Genomic DNA, 14,920 nt, shown 5'->3' with positions numbered 1-14,920 from the left:
GAACGTCAATGTGCTGCGAGCGTTTGCAAAGTTGTACTTAGTGAGTTGTTCCCAGACGTAATCGGGCAACTCTGTTTGACTCCTTTGCAACTCTAATAATTTTGCCCTGTAGCTGCAGTGTACGCTGCGATCTCCATACACAAAACAAGTTCTGGTTAACATGTCTGCGAAATGGTGATCATCTTTACTTGGTATTAAACACGCGATCATCTCACTGACCGTTTTGATCAGCTCTCCTGTATATCCCCACCTGCCTAATGGGTGCTTGCTAGCCTCCGGTGCAAATCCATCTGGCGAAATGCCACATGTCGTGAACGCGTCATAAAACCACCCCCTTAAGCATGGAATGTCCAAAAAACGTAGTATTGTCTCACCAAGACGAACCAGAATCATTAGGAAAATAGTTGCAAACCACTCAAAGTACTCCTTTTGCCCCACAAAGCCATCCTCTAGAAGTATGACGCTTTCGATGTCTGAAAACGGTGTTATTTCGCGCTTTGCAAGCGAACCCATGGCTACCAATGCAAACTTACATGGTGGATCTCCCATAATATTTTTCGCATGTCTGGCCACGAGTTGCATGATTTCAGTGTAAATCTCTGTTACGTACTCCTGTATTTCTACAACATGTTCAATCCTTTCAATTTTAACAGGGTTTATCCTATCGCCATCAGGCTCGTCGGAAAGGAGCATCAGCGCTTCAAGTTTAGCTTTTGTGGTCTCACGAAAAACTCCAATCTTCGACTTAGCCGCAACGACTGCGCATGAAATCACTTGGGCACTTGGGTTTGCTGATCCAGCCAAGTCCATAATATGTTCGCACAGAAGATTGAGGTCTTTCAACACAAAATCAGCGTTGTCAGGCATACGTATCAATGCTGACGTCATCAGACCGACGCTTCGAACGAGACTGATTTTGTCCGGGGTTTTGAGTTTCTCAACTAACCCTAACTGATGCAAAAGTTTTCCTGTTTTTTCAGGATCAGTTTCAGTTCCGTGCGGACATAATTCCTTCAACTCACGTGAAAGCAGTGACTCTAGTTCCATTTCCTTGCATAAAAATGTTTACCCACAGGTAACACTGAACCGCTTCTAAATTTTGTACCTAGGGTTTTGAGCTTTACTGAGCAACTGTTTTAATGTTTGTATGATTCAATGGATCTGTAGCGATTTGTGCACCAAATTCATTCCACTGTAACCTTTCACGTAAAAAAATAAAGCTGAAAGCCATAGTTGTTGTTATACTTTTGTGATGGTGATATCATATGTCGCAGCGCACTGAAACACTATCCTATACAAAAGCGTTTCTCATGCTTTTCTTGGTTGTGTACCTGTATCCTAGGTAAACGTTAATGCTGGAAAAGGGGGTATTAAATTGAACACCAATCACACTGTTTATAACATGTTGAATATTAAATAGTGAGTATGTAAAAATTGGGCATTTAGGCCCGGTAAAACTTAAAAAACGATTATAGTTCTATTGTACACTTCATTAACATGTAATTACTACACTTGACACAGCAGTCAGAATCTAAGGACATTTCTTGACAATTGTATTCGTGCCTTTCAGGTTGTTTTTGTGCCTGTCGAGGTTTACTGTTATCAAAAAATAATTCCAATCATCAGCGGACATTAATTGTCTGTAATTTTGGTTGACGAATTATAATAAACTCGTTCCAAATTTTTTGACACCAAACTGTCTGGTCAACCTTTTTTGGTGTGAAAGCGCTTAGCACGTTTCGTTATTAGTTCAAAAAAAAGTTCCAATGCCCAACAACTACTGTAATGCTAGATACGCAGACCCTATTTTGGCCATAAATGTGACATAATTTGGAACATTAGGGATTTCGCATTGGAGACAAAAACTTCATGTCGATTATTCCCTGTGAGCAAATCAGAAAATTTATGTTTTGACAACCCGACCAGCACTTTACCACCCTTTGATGCACACAAATGCACATCGCGTGACTTCACTTGACGGCAAATTCCGTCAACGATGACGCCAACGTCAATTTTGCTTGTTTCGCACTCAGACATGGTCGGTGGGCCTAACCTTCTGACATTAAACACTGTGGTTACGGTTTTGCATTGTTCCATGACGCGATATGTGAGCTTAAATTGAGTTTGTTTTTTTTCGTTTACTCAATCAAACGTTTTTGTTGGCCATTAATCAACGAAAACATAAGTAGAAAAGAGTCACACTTCGCGTGGTAAATTCTCACATATCTATCATTATTTTTAAGCAAGTTGCGCACGTTTCTTACAGGACTCCGGCCATTTTCAAACATTGGATTGGTATTGCAAACACAATCAATCTAAATTAGCTCCTCAAATCGCACACAGCCAAATACGGTAAATTCTGTATTGTTATAAAACCGTTTGCCTTAATCCGCTTGTTACCACATTTCAAAACATACATAAAAGTTGTTCCATGTGGAGTAACAGGTAAGGAAACTACGGTATGTGAGTGAAAAAAACAATTAATACGCCACTGCAAATCCAGATGTTAGTGGTGCAACAAAATCAAGGTAAGTCGAAAAGTTAGTAAAAATACTTGTTAGCCAATCCAACTAGAATCGAGTCACCCAGCGCATTCTTTATGAATCCATGAGCAATATGTAACATTATAAAAGTTTTCTTATTTCGCAACATTAAACGTGTTTCTTGCAGTGGACTCAATAAATCTATTTTGCTTTCCCCATTTAAACAGGCAACAAATTTTTTGCGCCACTTCGCGTTTATGCAATAAAAAATCACTTTGCCTCTCCACAAGGATATCTGCGGGTTAGCACAGTTAATAAAAATAAAAAAAATGTAGAAACTACGGTGTGTCAGTTCTATAAAAACAATTAATACGCAACTACATATCGCGATGTTAGTGGTGTGAAAGATAATCAATGCACAAGTCGAAAAGTTAGTAAATATCCTTTTTAGCCATCCCAATTAGTACCGTGGCCCCCGCCACATTCTACTTTAATCCACGAGTAATACGCATCCTTATAATACATCACTTTGCCCCTCCACAAGGACAAAAGATCGAAGTACTTGCGTCGCACAAGCATGGGGCAGCCTTTGGCGGTAAATCGTTGCTCAGTGTTCATCCATGCTCTGTAGTCGCACAACCAGCCCTCGAAATAAGATACCCAGGTAGCCAGACGTTGTAGGTAGTTAATGTGCACCGGGAGTCGATGGATCTCAGGGCAACCTCGGGTCGGACATGTGGACCAACTGTGTAGGGAGGATTGCCATTCCAACAAGGCGCTGTGCCATTTCTGGGTGCGGAAAAGGTATTCCGCTTGCTCTCTGGTGCACACACCTGGAATTTAATGTAATTTAATTGATAATTCACAGAAGTCCGAAAGCTTTCACAAAATCGATGTAAATTGAAATTATGCCCGGGACACACATTTGGCCACACGGTATAACTGATAAATACGATAAACGTAAAGATAGTAGCGCCGCACTGCTAACAAATTATTTGTTTATGTCATAAATCGTTTTGTGATATGTACACTATTCGGTAAATTCTTATATATCTTACCTATGGAGCAGAAGATCCCAAATTGCGAAGCATTGGAAATATTTGTTACTACTCTGGCATTATAATATACTGAACGTCAATACTTTTTGCGTGCAGTAAATCTACCTCGCGCTCATTGTCCGGCAATTGCATTTCGAAATGGAATAAGAAACTTACCTGGGCCAGTAGTTGAATTAGTTGGAAAGGGTGGTAAAGTTGTGGTAAAAGAGCTTGCTGTGACAAAAAATACTCAAATAAACTTTTTCTGTTAAAATTGGTTCAGCAAAAATTTTTTTCAAATAAACGACATTATTACCGCATACTGATATTTATTGTACTTGGCTGAAATTTATTGTACACATGATCTGGACGTACTGAATGGTGTTCCTGTTGGGGTGGTTGTGTTAATGTGGGTTCTTCCTGTTGTGGATGGAGGTAAATCAGAAGTTGAATTATCCGTTAGAGGACTTCCCGTTGCGTTTGCTGTAATATCTGTGTTGGAGTAATTTACATGCGTATTTCGGGGACACAGCTACAAACTGTTTCAAAGATATATTGTTCGTTACCAGACACGCTTCACCTACGAGACCGAATAGGCGAAGCAGTGTTTGCAGATTATTTCACAATATTGGCTTTATTGCTGAAAGGAAAACACGCTTTTCGTGTCACAGAACTTGGCGGCACTTATGGTTTTTAGGCAGCTGCTTAGCATTTGTGTTTCACCTAGGTATGTCTCCTAGGTTTTGTACTTGTTTTTTATCCAAGCGGGATACAACAATGTGCATGTTATTGCCTGGCTATCTGCGAATATGACACAACCATCAAAGGTCACGCACCTGTACATATATGCGTCTTAATAAAGCGATAAGATGGTTGTATCTGCACCTTAGTTTAAACATTATTGAGTATGTGGTTTATGTGTGTTGTCCTGTTTGGCAATAAGCACCATTATACGTTTCGAGAATAAGCCCAGGTAAGGTCTGGGTTGATTTAAAGTTGCACATTTCGTAAACATGTTTATGCTATTTGAAATACTATTATGCAATACAGAAGCGCAAGTGACGTTCAAGTATATAACATGCAACAAATACTTACTGAGGTGAACATCTGATGACACTAGAAAACAAAATAAAAGTATTTTTGGTATAGTCAACAAGATTTCAAAGTTACTTACATATATATGTATATATCAATATTAATTAGGTTACACATTCGACTAACTCAATTTTGTTATGTTCTGCAACTCGAATCTTATAACTGCACTTACCAGCAAACTGAAACAGCACCTGAACCAAAGAAACCGCTATGAGAAGTCGCTGCATGTCGATGGTATGTTCTGTTGTGCTCAAAATTTTGATATAATTCCTACAGAAAACCTTAACAAAGTACAAAAACACGGACTAAGAACAACAAGTAAAAATGTTGCACTGTGCTTGGATACAGTACTTACTTTTGACTAACGATTTTCCCAATCAAAGCACATAATTACTAAAGCAATTGACTCCCTGAATACTAAACTCACGATCCAACTGCTGTAATCTTAGACCTTTATTCTCCGGCGATACCTTTTTCTTCGACAACGTCATAGTCTAGCAGGCAACTCTAGAGTAGTCTTTTTTCAAAAGAAAAACGTTTACCCCGAAACACGATTGAAAGGTTAACGTTGTTTTCTCAGTCACACCCAATCGACGTCGTAAGTCATCCTGATCCTTGCGTTCTTCATAAACTTTCTGCGAGTCCTGGGAGAGGCACTGTTGCTGTTCCTCGGAACACGATCCGACGTTGCTTGCAATGCGCTAGGAAAGGCAATGATCGTTCTTACAGCAATAACAATCCATTTATGTCACGTGTTCCTATGGTGCCGCCAGGTGGCGTTATATAGCAATGCATTACTTAGTCCAAAAAGCTGCAGGCCTTTAGCTACTTCACGTATTTCCTCATGCTTGGTACGGTCTCTTCTGCTCTTTTTCTGCATATATGGTGGAGGGATTACGCTGTGGGAGTTTACGGTTGCGCCACTCGAATCGAAACACTGAAGGTTCAACCAGTTGTGCCTTTTGCTTTTCTGGCAAGTTCCACAATAGCGGTGCAGGCCTGTCTTACATTTTTATTTATATACCCGATACTGACCCACAACATGAGCATGAAGACTCAGCCTGAAGCAAGCTCAAGTCCTGAGAAGATGCGCAACTCCGTGAAGGCGAAATCGGCCGGGCGTTTAATGAAATGCGTGAAACGTGCCTTGATTAGCTCCACCATTGGTGTCAGCACTGACGCCTTGGGTGCCCTAGTGGCCATCTGGATTCCACAAACAACGCCGCTGGTGGCGCTGAGCGTTCTCTACGAATGTAATATTTTACTGAACCTGTTGTGTTTGCTTTACACTTACACCAATTGGAAAAGCATCATTTGGCCATTTTGTCGCTGGAATATTAGAAGCTAGGTTGCAGTTCAACTTAACAAACCTTCGCAATTGTACATTTGTTCGCATTTTGTCATGTGTAAGCTGCTTTGTTATCCATGTTAAAAATTTTGACGATGTTTTAATTAATTTTGTTTGTATATAAAGTAATAAAGTGATTTTGTGTATAAGCTGCAGACAGATGGCCACTGTTTCGACCTAAAAGGTCTCATCAGTGCAGCTGGTGTGACTATTAGACGAACTTTGCAGACCAAACGGCCAAGCAAAGACTTCCACTTTGTGGTGACTATACAGTCACCGTCATCCGTTGGGCACCAAACTAGGTGCAACCTTACGGAGCAAACAAGGTGGAAACACTACGGCCAAGCAAGCTTAACCAATAGTGCCGTCAGGCCCCGTGTCACAATAATCATATGATAAGCAATGTGGAGCCAATAATATGAATTTGTGTATAAGCTGCAGACAGATGGCCACTGTTTCGACCTAAAAGGTCTCATCAGTGCAGCTGGTGTGACTATTAGACGAAATTTGCAGACCAAACGGCCAAGCAAAGACTTCCACTTTGTGGTGACTATACAGTCACCGTCATCCGTTGGGCACCAAACTAGGTGCAACCTTACGGAGCAAACAAGGTGGAAACACTACGGCCAAGCAAGCTTAACCAATAGTGCCGTCAGGCCCCGTGTCACAATAATCATATGATAAGCAATGTGGAGCCAATAATATGAATTTGTGTATAAGCTGCAGACAGATGGCCACTGTTTCGACCTAAAAGGTCTCATCAGTGCAGCTGGTGTGACTATTAGACGAACTTTGCAGACCAAACGGCCAAGCAAAGACTTCCACTTTGTGGTGACTATACAGTCACCGTCATCCGTTGGGCACCAAACTAGGTGCAACCTTACGGAGCAAACAAGGTGGAAACACTACGGCCAAGCAAGCTTAACCAATAGTGCCGTTAGGCCCCGTGTCACAATAATCATATGAAAAGCAATGTGGAGCCAATAATATGAATTTGTGTATAAGCTGCAGACAGATGGCCACTGTTTCGACCTAAAAGGTCTCATCAGTGCAGCTGGTGTGACTATTAGACGAACTTTGCAGACCAAACGGCCAAGCAAAGACTTCCACTTTGTGGTGACTATACAGTCACCGTCATCCGTTGGGCACCAAACTAGGTGCAACAGCTGCACTGATGAGACCTTTTAGGTCGAAACAGTGGCCATCTGTCTGCAGCTTATACACAAATTCATATTATTGGCTCCACATTGCTTATCATATGATTATTGTGACACGGGGCCTGACGGCACTATTGGTTAAGCTTGCTTGGCCGTAGTGTTTCCACCTTGTTTGCTCCGTAAGGTTGCACCTAGTTTGGTGCCCAACGGATGACGGTGACTGTATAGTCACCACAAAGTGGAAGTCTTTGCTTGGCCGTTTGGTCTGCAAAGTTCGTCTAATAGTCACACCAGCTGCACTGATGAGACCTTTTAGGTCGAAACAGTGGCCATCTGTCTGCAGCTTATACACAAATTCATATTATTGGCTCCACATTGCTTATAATAAAGTGATGTTTACCTATTTATGATATAAATATTTTTGATTGTGACCAAAGCAAACAAATCACATATACACAATTGGTGAAAGACGGCCAGGACATCGTTTAAATCGTAGGTGAATACCTATATGGCATATGGCTTCTTCCTTCAAGAACTGGGAATTTAGACACAAACGTCTCTATGCCTATGTCTGATAAAATACCTATACTTTGATGGTTTTGACACAAGAATGACAGACATTTGTGTCGGGTAAAATCAAATTTCCTCATTATTAAATTCATGGAGGAACCGTTATGCATTTTAGATTGATTTGAAGCGGAAAGATAAACGTTGTGTTCCTGGTCAAATGATGTCGGAATTGTCATTCACTGACATTTTAAAAATGATTGTTGTACGCCAGGAGAAATCTGAAATAAAGCAAGAAAAAAAGGACGAATGAATAACTCCCTGTCCTGTCGAAATTCAATCTGAAATGTCAAGAATTTATGCAAACAGCTAAATAACTGCTACAAGTAATGAATCACGCAGAATTAAAATATGTAAGTGAACTTTCCAATAACTCGCAAGTAATTGCTGATTGGTTTGTAGCCTGCAAGTTGCTTATGTCTGTATCCGGTTTCATGACGTCACGCAGACCTGAAGACAAATTGTTACTGTTTTAAACTGACTTTCGATACTTGCGAGGTAATAGAACTGAAACAAACAATATAGAAGCTTATGAGTCAAAATGATCAGTAAGGTGCAGACAGTGCACAATGTTTCGATGTATAAGGTTTTCTCAATGCAGACGGTGAGAGTGGTTGTGTACGGATAGGGACTTGACTGGTAAAAACGATTACAAATAAAGTACATAATCAGTCAATGTGAACCTGGTTTGATAAGTTTGCAGTTCCGCTTTGCTGGTGTACCGCTTTGCGTTCAGGCATTTAAAAATGCGCTGTCAAAGTTTAAAAATGTTGTCTAACGTCATTGTTGTAGGGTAGGTGTTTCAATTATATCGAATGATTGCAATGAATCTTTCCACAAGTTTTACGTCACAGAACACAAGCACTTCAATCCTGATCTGGCGAGTATGCGTTGCTTCAGCATCTCTAACCATGGCAACCATATCAATATATTTAATGTTCTGCGTGACTGTCTTTATCTTGAGGCAGTTGCGTCGCAATGCCAATGATCAGACGAGACGATTGCTTCCTCTGTCAAATTGTCACAGCATCCAAGCCACAGTCATTTCCTCATCAAAAGTTGATTCATGCAATTCCAGAGAACCAAGAGTAAAACCGGCCAGTTTCGAAGTATGGAAGAAGCATCCGTGCAGGTGGATGTATTTCTACTTGTTTCTCGGGTACTTCGCGAATTTTATCCGCATACTAGAGGAGCAAATGCTTATGTTTCTCGGAACCAATTCCAACGCATTTTGCGACGTTCTTGCTAAGACAATGATAATTCTAACAGCAATAACCATCCATTTCTGTCTTATGTTTTTGTGGTGCCGCCAAATGACGTTTTACAGTAACTCGCTGCTCAGTCATATTCGCTCCAGAAAGCTGCAGGCCTTCAGCTACTTCACGTGCATTCTCATTATAATCACCTTGTCGTCCTGCCTTTTCCTGCATCTTTGGTGGAGGAATTATGCTGTGGGAAATTACGGTTGTGCTACCCGCATCGAAACACTCAAGGTTCAACCGGTCGTGCCGTTCGTTTACCTTGCATGTTCGACCATGACAGTGCAGGCCTGTTTAACATTTCTATTTGTATACCCGATTTTTACCCACAACAGAAGTAAGAAATCATCAGAAACGTCGGTGACCACTTCTGTAAAAGCAAGATCAGCCAAGCGTTTGATGGAGTGTGTGAAAAGGGCTTTGGTAAGTTCTACTATTGGTATCAGCACAGACGTACTGGGTGCCCTGGTGGCCATCTGGATTCCACAAACTATGCCGCTGGTGGCGCTCAGCGTCCTCTACGAATGTAACATTTTACTAAACCTGTTGTGTTTACTTTACACTTACACTGATTGGAAAAGCATCGTATGGCCATTTACACCGTCGGCATAATAGTAGATAAGTACTAAGCTAAAAAAATATTTTTATGATGAGAAGGAGAAAAATAAACTGATGTAAATCAATTATGCATATTATCCAAAAATCGATCCAGCCAAGTCCATAAGAAGTTTGCATAGAAGATTGAGGTCTTTCAGCACAAAATGAGCGTTTTCATGCATACGTATCAATGCTGACGTCATCAGACCGACGATTCGAATAAGACTGATTGTTAGCCACTCCAATTAGAACCGTGTCCCCCGCAACATTCTACCTTAATCCACGAGTAATACGCATTCTTACAAAACATCAATTTTCCTCTCCACAAGGACAGCCTTTGGCGTTAAATCGTTGCTCAGTGTTCAATCATGTTTTGTAGTCGCACATGCAGCCCTAGAAATAAGATACCCAGGTAGTCAGACATTGTAGGTAGTCGGGAATCGGTGGATTCACAAGGCGCTGTACCATTTCTTGGTGCGGAAAAGGTATTCCGCTTGCTCTCCGGTGCACACACCTGTAATTTAATGTAATTTAATTGATAATTCACAGAAGTCCGAAAACTTTGAAAAAATCTATAAAAATTGCAATTATGCCTGAAACTTGCATTTATGAAACCTACCTGAGCCAGTGGTTGTTGAGTTGGTTGGAAAAGGTGGTGAATTTGCGGTGAAAGGTGCTTTGACAAGAAATAATCAAACAAACTTTTTCAGCAAAAATTTGTTTAGCAAAATAGATTACAGTTTTTTAATGAATAACTATGAATCAATACAGAAAAAATGAATCATAAAATGCCTGTGACGGCAGATGAGCTTGTCTTTTGTTTTATCCAAATGACATTCACAGGACTGGTCTTGCCTTTTGCTTACCATTCTAGCTCGATCAACACAATACTGGCCGATAAGATTCAATTTGCATATCGGATTTTTACTCAAAACAGAGTATGAAAATATCATTAGAAGCCATAATGCAAAACTCTGTACATGCAAGATCTACCAAAGCGCCCAATGAAATGTGTTATACGGGCCTTGGTGAGCTACACCATCAGTATCAACACGGACGTACTGGGTGTCCTAGTGGCCATTTGGATTTCGTAAACTCCGGCACTGTAGGCGCTAAGCGTCCTCTCCGAAATATTTTATTGAACCTGTTGTGTTTGCTTTCCACTTACATCGATTAATATCATATTCTGACTTTGTTATTTTACCGACGGAAAAACATGTTTTTGATTTGTATATAATGATGAAATAAATACAGTTTTGTAAAAAAGTTCGTTCAGAATTTAGACAAAATTGCCTTTAAGCTGAAGATTAAATGACATTCCGCAAAATGTGTAGCTATAGATAACAGCACTCCGAAAAACTATTGTTTACAGCAAAAGAAAAAACGATATGAGAATGGGTTGTTTGGCTATTTGTTGTCATACAAGTCACTGCAAGACTCTTTCGTTGTCAGCAAGCAAAAATGAAGAGCAGCAAAGTTGATAAGGGTGCGATGCTTCTATTTTTTAACTTTTTTTAAGGCTATGAATAGCGGCGCAGTCGCACAGTTCAATAAATACTGTTGGCAAAATTCTATACCACTTGCGGCGGCAGAGAGACTGTCCTTCAATCTGTTTAGTTGATAAGAACACTTGGAAATTATGTAGATTAAGTCAGAGGAGAGGCCCAATGGCATATCTGTTTTGGCTATTCGCGCAAATCCAAGGCAGCGTTTAGCATGAACAACACATTCTCCGAATCGACGTAAGACAAAGAGTTTCGTTGTTATAAGACCAGTTACGTGCATGTGTCTGTTTTTAACGTAGATACCATCACCATTAACGCATGCAAGGGTTTCGTCTGGTTCAATAGCGGGTAATATGCATTCAACTTGCATCCAAAATGCTAAAGAATTTTCGTTGCGTTCGTATCTCATTGATGTCACCAATGCCACATTAACACCAAGTTCTTCCGCTAACCGCGCTTCAATAGTATCTATTTGTTCGTTGCGGTTGTTCAGTGTAGTAACCAACTTTTCAATTTTTCTTTGTAGTGCAGAGGTCCTCAATTTCTTGTACTTCGTATTTATATGCTCTCCTAAAGCAATTTGGTCCTGCAGGGAACATTTAAGTAACCTCCGTGCCACCGTAAATGCTTCCGCGTATCTGTTGAGCACGTTTACGCATGAGAGCTTAATTTTCAAATAGTGATGCATCATTATACGATCCCCGTCAAGGCGATTTGCATGCTCGGAAACGTACCTCCATGCTCTCTTATAGCTGGAGCCCTTCTTCTGCTTTACCCAACCGACAAAGTGTCTGCGCCTTGTTTAGCCAGATCCTGTGAACCACTAGGTCAGAAGTTTCATCCACGTGAAGCGCCAGGCGCCGGGCCAATACTGCATCAAGCTTTTCCATGGCTTCTTCGTTTCTTCCAATTTCTGATAAACAAATAGGGTACTGAAGGTAATTTTGGGAAAACTCTCTGTAATCTGTCTGCTTTTCCAATTCTGCACGTTCAAAATACCTTAAGGCCCTATGCGTCCGTCTTAACCAGTAAAAACAAACACCGAGATTTTTCCAAACAAGATCCATTGGAATGCTCTTCGCCAATCCAAAGCGATTCCAAAAGTTCATCTTTCTCAACCACTTAATGGCTTGCTTGTAATCATCCGTTTCCATTAAGCTGTGCACGTATATGAGGACGCTATCAAATATCGGTTCCATAATTTCCAGTCCTTTTAACAGCAAGAACTCCCGTCTAAATGTTCGTATTACTTCCTTGTGCTTTTTGCCGAGTAACAAAGTGTTAAGAAGTGGAAAAAGCAACCGCGGATACGAGTTACCAACTTGGTACAATGAAATTCGTTTGCATTTTTCTATCTGTTCCATTGCAACGGTTTCATCAAAGTAAGAAGCAACCACCGCCTTTTTACACGGAGATACTTCCAAATGGCATTGATCTGCAATTGTCCTAGACTGATAGGTATGCAGCAACCAACGCTCAAGCGTATAAGCAATGTTTAGACAGTCAGCGATTGTCCCCGCTCCGATGTATTTTGTAAACTCATTCAAAGAGTGATCTTCTTCCGTAAAAATGCGGTGAATGCGAATATCGTTTTGTCCTGTGGTTTTCATACAAGCTCTAAGACGAGCTTCGCAACCAATGGCGATGGCAAACTTCAGTTTCTCCTTCGTGCTTTCGTCAAGAATTGAACGTCGAAACAAATCTGCCACGATATCAACGCTCGGTACATATTCGGAGCGATACAAACGACCCAGGGCTTGCACTGAAAGTGATTTTTGGCGGTATATAGAGCGCTTAACGTCGAACGTCAATGTGCTGCGAGCGTTTGCAAAGTTGTACTTAGTGAGTTGTTCCCAGACGTAATCGGGCAACTCTGTTTGACTCCTTTGCAACTCTAATAATTTTGCCCTGTAGCTGCAGTGTACGCTGCGATCTCCATACACAAAACAAGTTCTGGTTAACATGTCTGCGAAATGGTGATCATCTTTACTTGGTATTAAACACGCGATCATCTCACTGACCGTTTTGATCAGCTCTCCTGTATATCCCCACCTGCCTAATGGGTGCTTGCTAGCCTCCGGTGCGAATCCGTCTGGCGAAATGCCACATGTCGTGAACGCGTCATAAAACCACCCCCTTAAGCATGGAATGTCCAAAAAACGTAGTATTGTCTCACCCAGACGAACCAGAATCATTAGGAAGATAGTTGCAAACCACTCAAAGTACTCCTTTCGCCCCACAAAGCCATCCTCTAGAAGTATGACGCTTTCGATGTCTGAAAACGGTGTTATTTCGCGCTTTGGACCCCATGGCTACCAACGCAAACTTACATGGTGGATCTCTCATTATATTTTTCGCATGTCTGGCCACGAGTTGCATGATTTCAGTGTAAATCTCTGTTACGTACTCCTGTATTTCTACAACATGTTCAATCCTTTCAATTTTAACATGGTTTATCCTATCGCCATCAGGCTCGTCGGAAAGGAGCATCAGCGCTTCAAGTTTAGCTTTTGTGGTCTCACGAAAAACTCCAATCTTCGACTTAGCCGCAACGACTGCGCATGAAATCACTTGGGCACTTGGGTTTGCTGATCCAGCCAAGTCCATAATATGTTCGCACAGAAGATTGAGGTCTTTCAGCACAAAATCAGCGTTGTCAGGCATACGTATCAATGCTGACGTCATCAGACCGACGCTTTGAACGAGACTGATTTTGTCCGGGGTTTTGAGTTTCTCAATTAACCCTAACTGATGCAAAAGTTTTCCTGTTTTTTCAGGATCAATTTCAGTTCCGTGCGGACATAATTCCTTCAACTCACGTGAAAGCAGTGACTTCAGTTCCATTTCCTTGCATAAAAATGTTTACCCACAGGTAACACTGAACCTCTTCTAAATTTTGTACCTAGAGTTTTGAGCTTTACTGAGCAACTGTTTTAATGTTTGTATGATTCAATGGATCTGTAGCGATTTGTGCACCAAATTCATTCCACTGTAACCTTTCACGTAAAAAAATAAAGCTGAAAGCCATAGTTGTTGTTACACTTTTGTGATGGTGATATCATATGTCGCAGCGCACTGAAACACAATCCTATACAAAAGCGTTTCTCATGCTTTTCTTGGTTGTGTACCTGTATCCTATGAAAACGTTAATGCTGGAAAAGGGGGTATGTATTAAATTGAACACCAGTCACACTGTTTATAACATGTTGAATATTAAATAGTGAGTATGTAACAATGGGGCATTGAGGCCCGGTACAACGTAAAAAAACATTATAATTCCTTTGTACACTTCATTAACATGTAATTACTACACTTGACACAGCAGTCAGAATCAAAGGACATGTCTTGACAATTGTATTCGTGCCTTTCAGGTTGTTTTTGTGCCTGTCGAGGTTTAGAGTTATCAAAAAATAATTCCAATCATCAGCGGACATTAATTGTCTGCAATTTCGGTTGACGAATTACAATAAACTCGTTCCAAATTTTTTGACACCAAACTGTCTGGTCAACCTTTTTTGGTGTGAAAGCGCTTAGCACGTTTCGTTATTAGTTCAAAAAAAAAGTTCCAATGCCCAACAACTACTGTAATGCTAGATACGCAGACCCTGTTTGGGCCATAAATGTGACATAATTTGGAAGATTAGGGATTTCGCAATGGAGACGAAAAATTCATGTAGATTATTCCCTGTGAGCAAATCAGAAAATTTATGTTTTAAAAACCCGGCCAGCACTTTACCACCTTTCGATGCACACAAATGCACATCGCGTGACTTCACTTGACGGCAAATTCCGTCAACGATGACGCCAACGTCAATTTTGCTTGTTTCGCACTCGGGCATGGTCGTTGGGCCTAACCTTCTGACATTAAACAC

The 14,920-nt window shown here is 40.8% G+C and overlaps 2 protein-coding genes and 1 pseudogene across 4 annotated transcripts; 2 read left to right on the top strand and 1 right to left on the bottom strand.

Moving 5' to 3' along the window:
- Positions 1-1,715: 1,715 nt before the first annotated feature.
- Positions 1,716-5,109, bottom strand: LOC145899144 (uncharacterized). Of its 3 annotated transcripts, XM_082987876.1 has the most exons (7): positions 4,971-5,108; positions 4,788-4,896; positions 4,616-4,636; positions 3,896-4,012; positions 3,698-3,754; positions 2,904-3,316; positions 1,716-1,728 (listed from the first exon to the last, which is right to left on the bottom strand). In XM_082987876.1, the coding sequence occupies exons 2-6, from the start codon at positions 4,840-4,842 to the stop codon at positions 2,931-2,933; spliced, it is 636 nt and encodes a 211-aa protein (XP_082844002.1). In that variant the 5' UTR covers positions 4,843-4,896; positions 4,971-5,108; the 3' UTR covers positions 1,716-1,728; positions 2,904-2,930. The 3 variants fall into 3 exon arrangements, with proteins under 3 accessions (XP_082844002.1, XP_082844008.1, XP_082843994.1); XM_082987882.1 differs by lacking the exon at positions 1,716-1,728 and having other exon boundaries at positions 2,349-3,316; positions 3,896-4,003; positions 4,971-5,109; XM_082987868.1 differs by lacking the exon at positions 1,716-1,728 and having other exon boundaries at positions 2,349-3,316.
- Positions 4,852-5,963, top strand: LOC145888602 (uncharacterized; annotated as a pseudogene).
- Positions 5,964-8,511: 2,548 nt separating this feature from the next.
- Positions 8,512-9,558, top strand: LOC145888594 (uncharacterized). Its single transcript, XM_082979375.1, has one exon. It carries the CDS (start codon positions 8,512-8,514, stop codon positions 9,556-9,558), a length of 1,047 nt encoding a protein of 348 aa, XP_082835501.1.
- Positions 9,559-14,920: the final 5,362 nt, after the last annotated feature.

Source organism: Ascidia mentula, chromosome 1, assembly GCF_947561715.1.
Source record: "Ascidia mentula chromosome 1, kaAscMent1.1, whole genome shotgun sequence".
In the NCBI taxonomy this organism is placed as follows: domain Eukaryota; kingdom Metazoa; phylum Chordata; class Ascidiacea; order Phlebobranchia; family Ascidiidae; genus Ascidia; species Ascidia mentula.
This window is presented reverse-complemented; position numbering and strand designations above follow the sequence as displayed.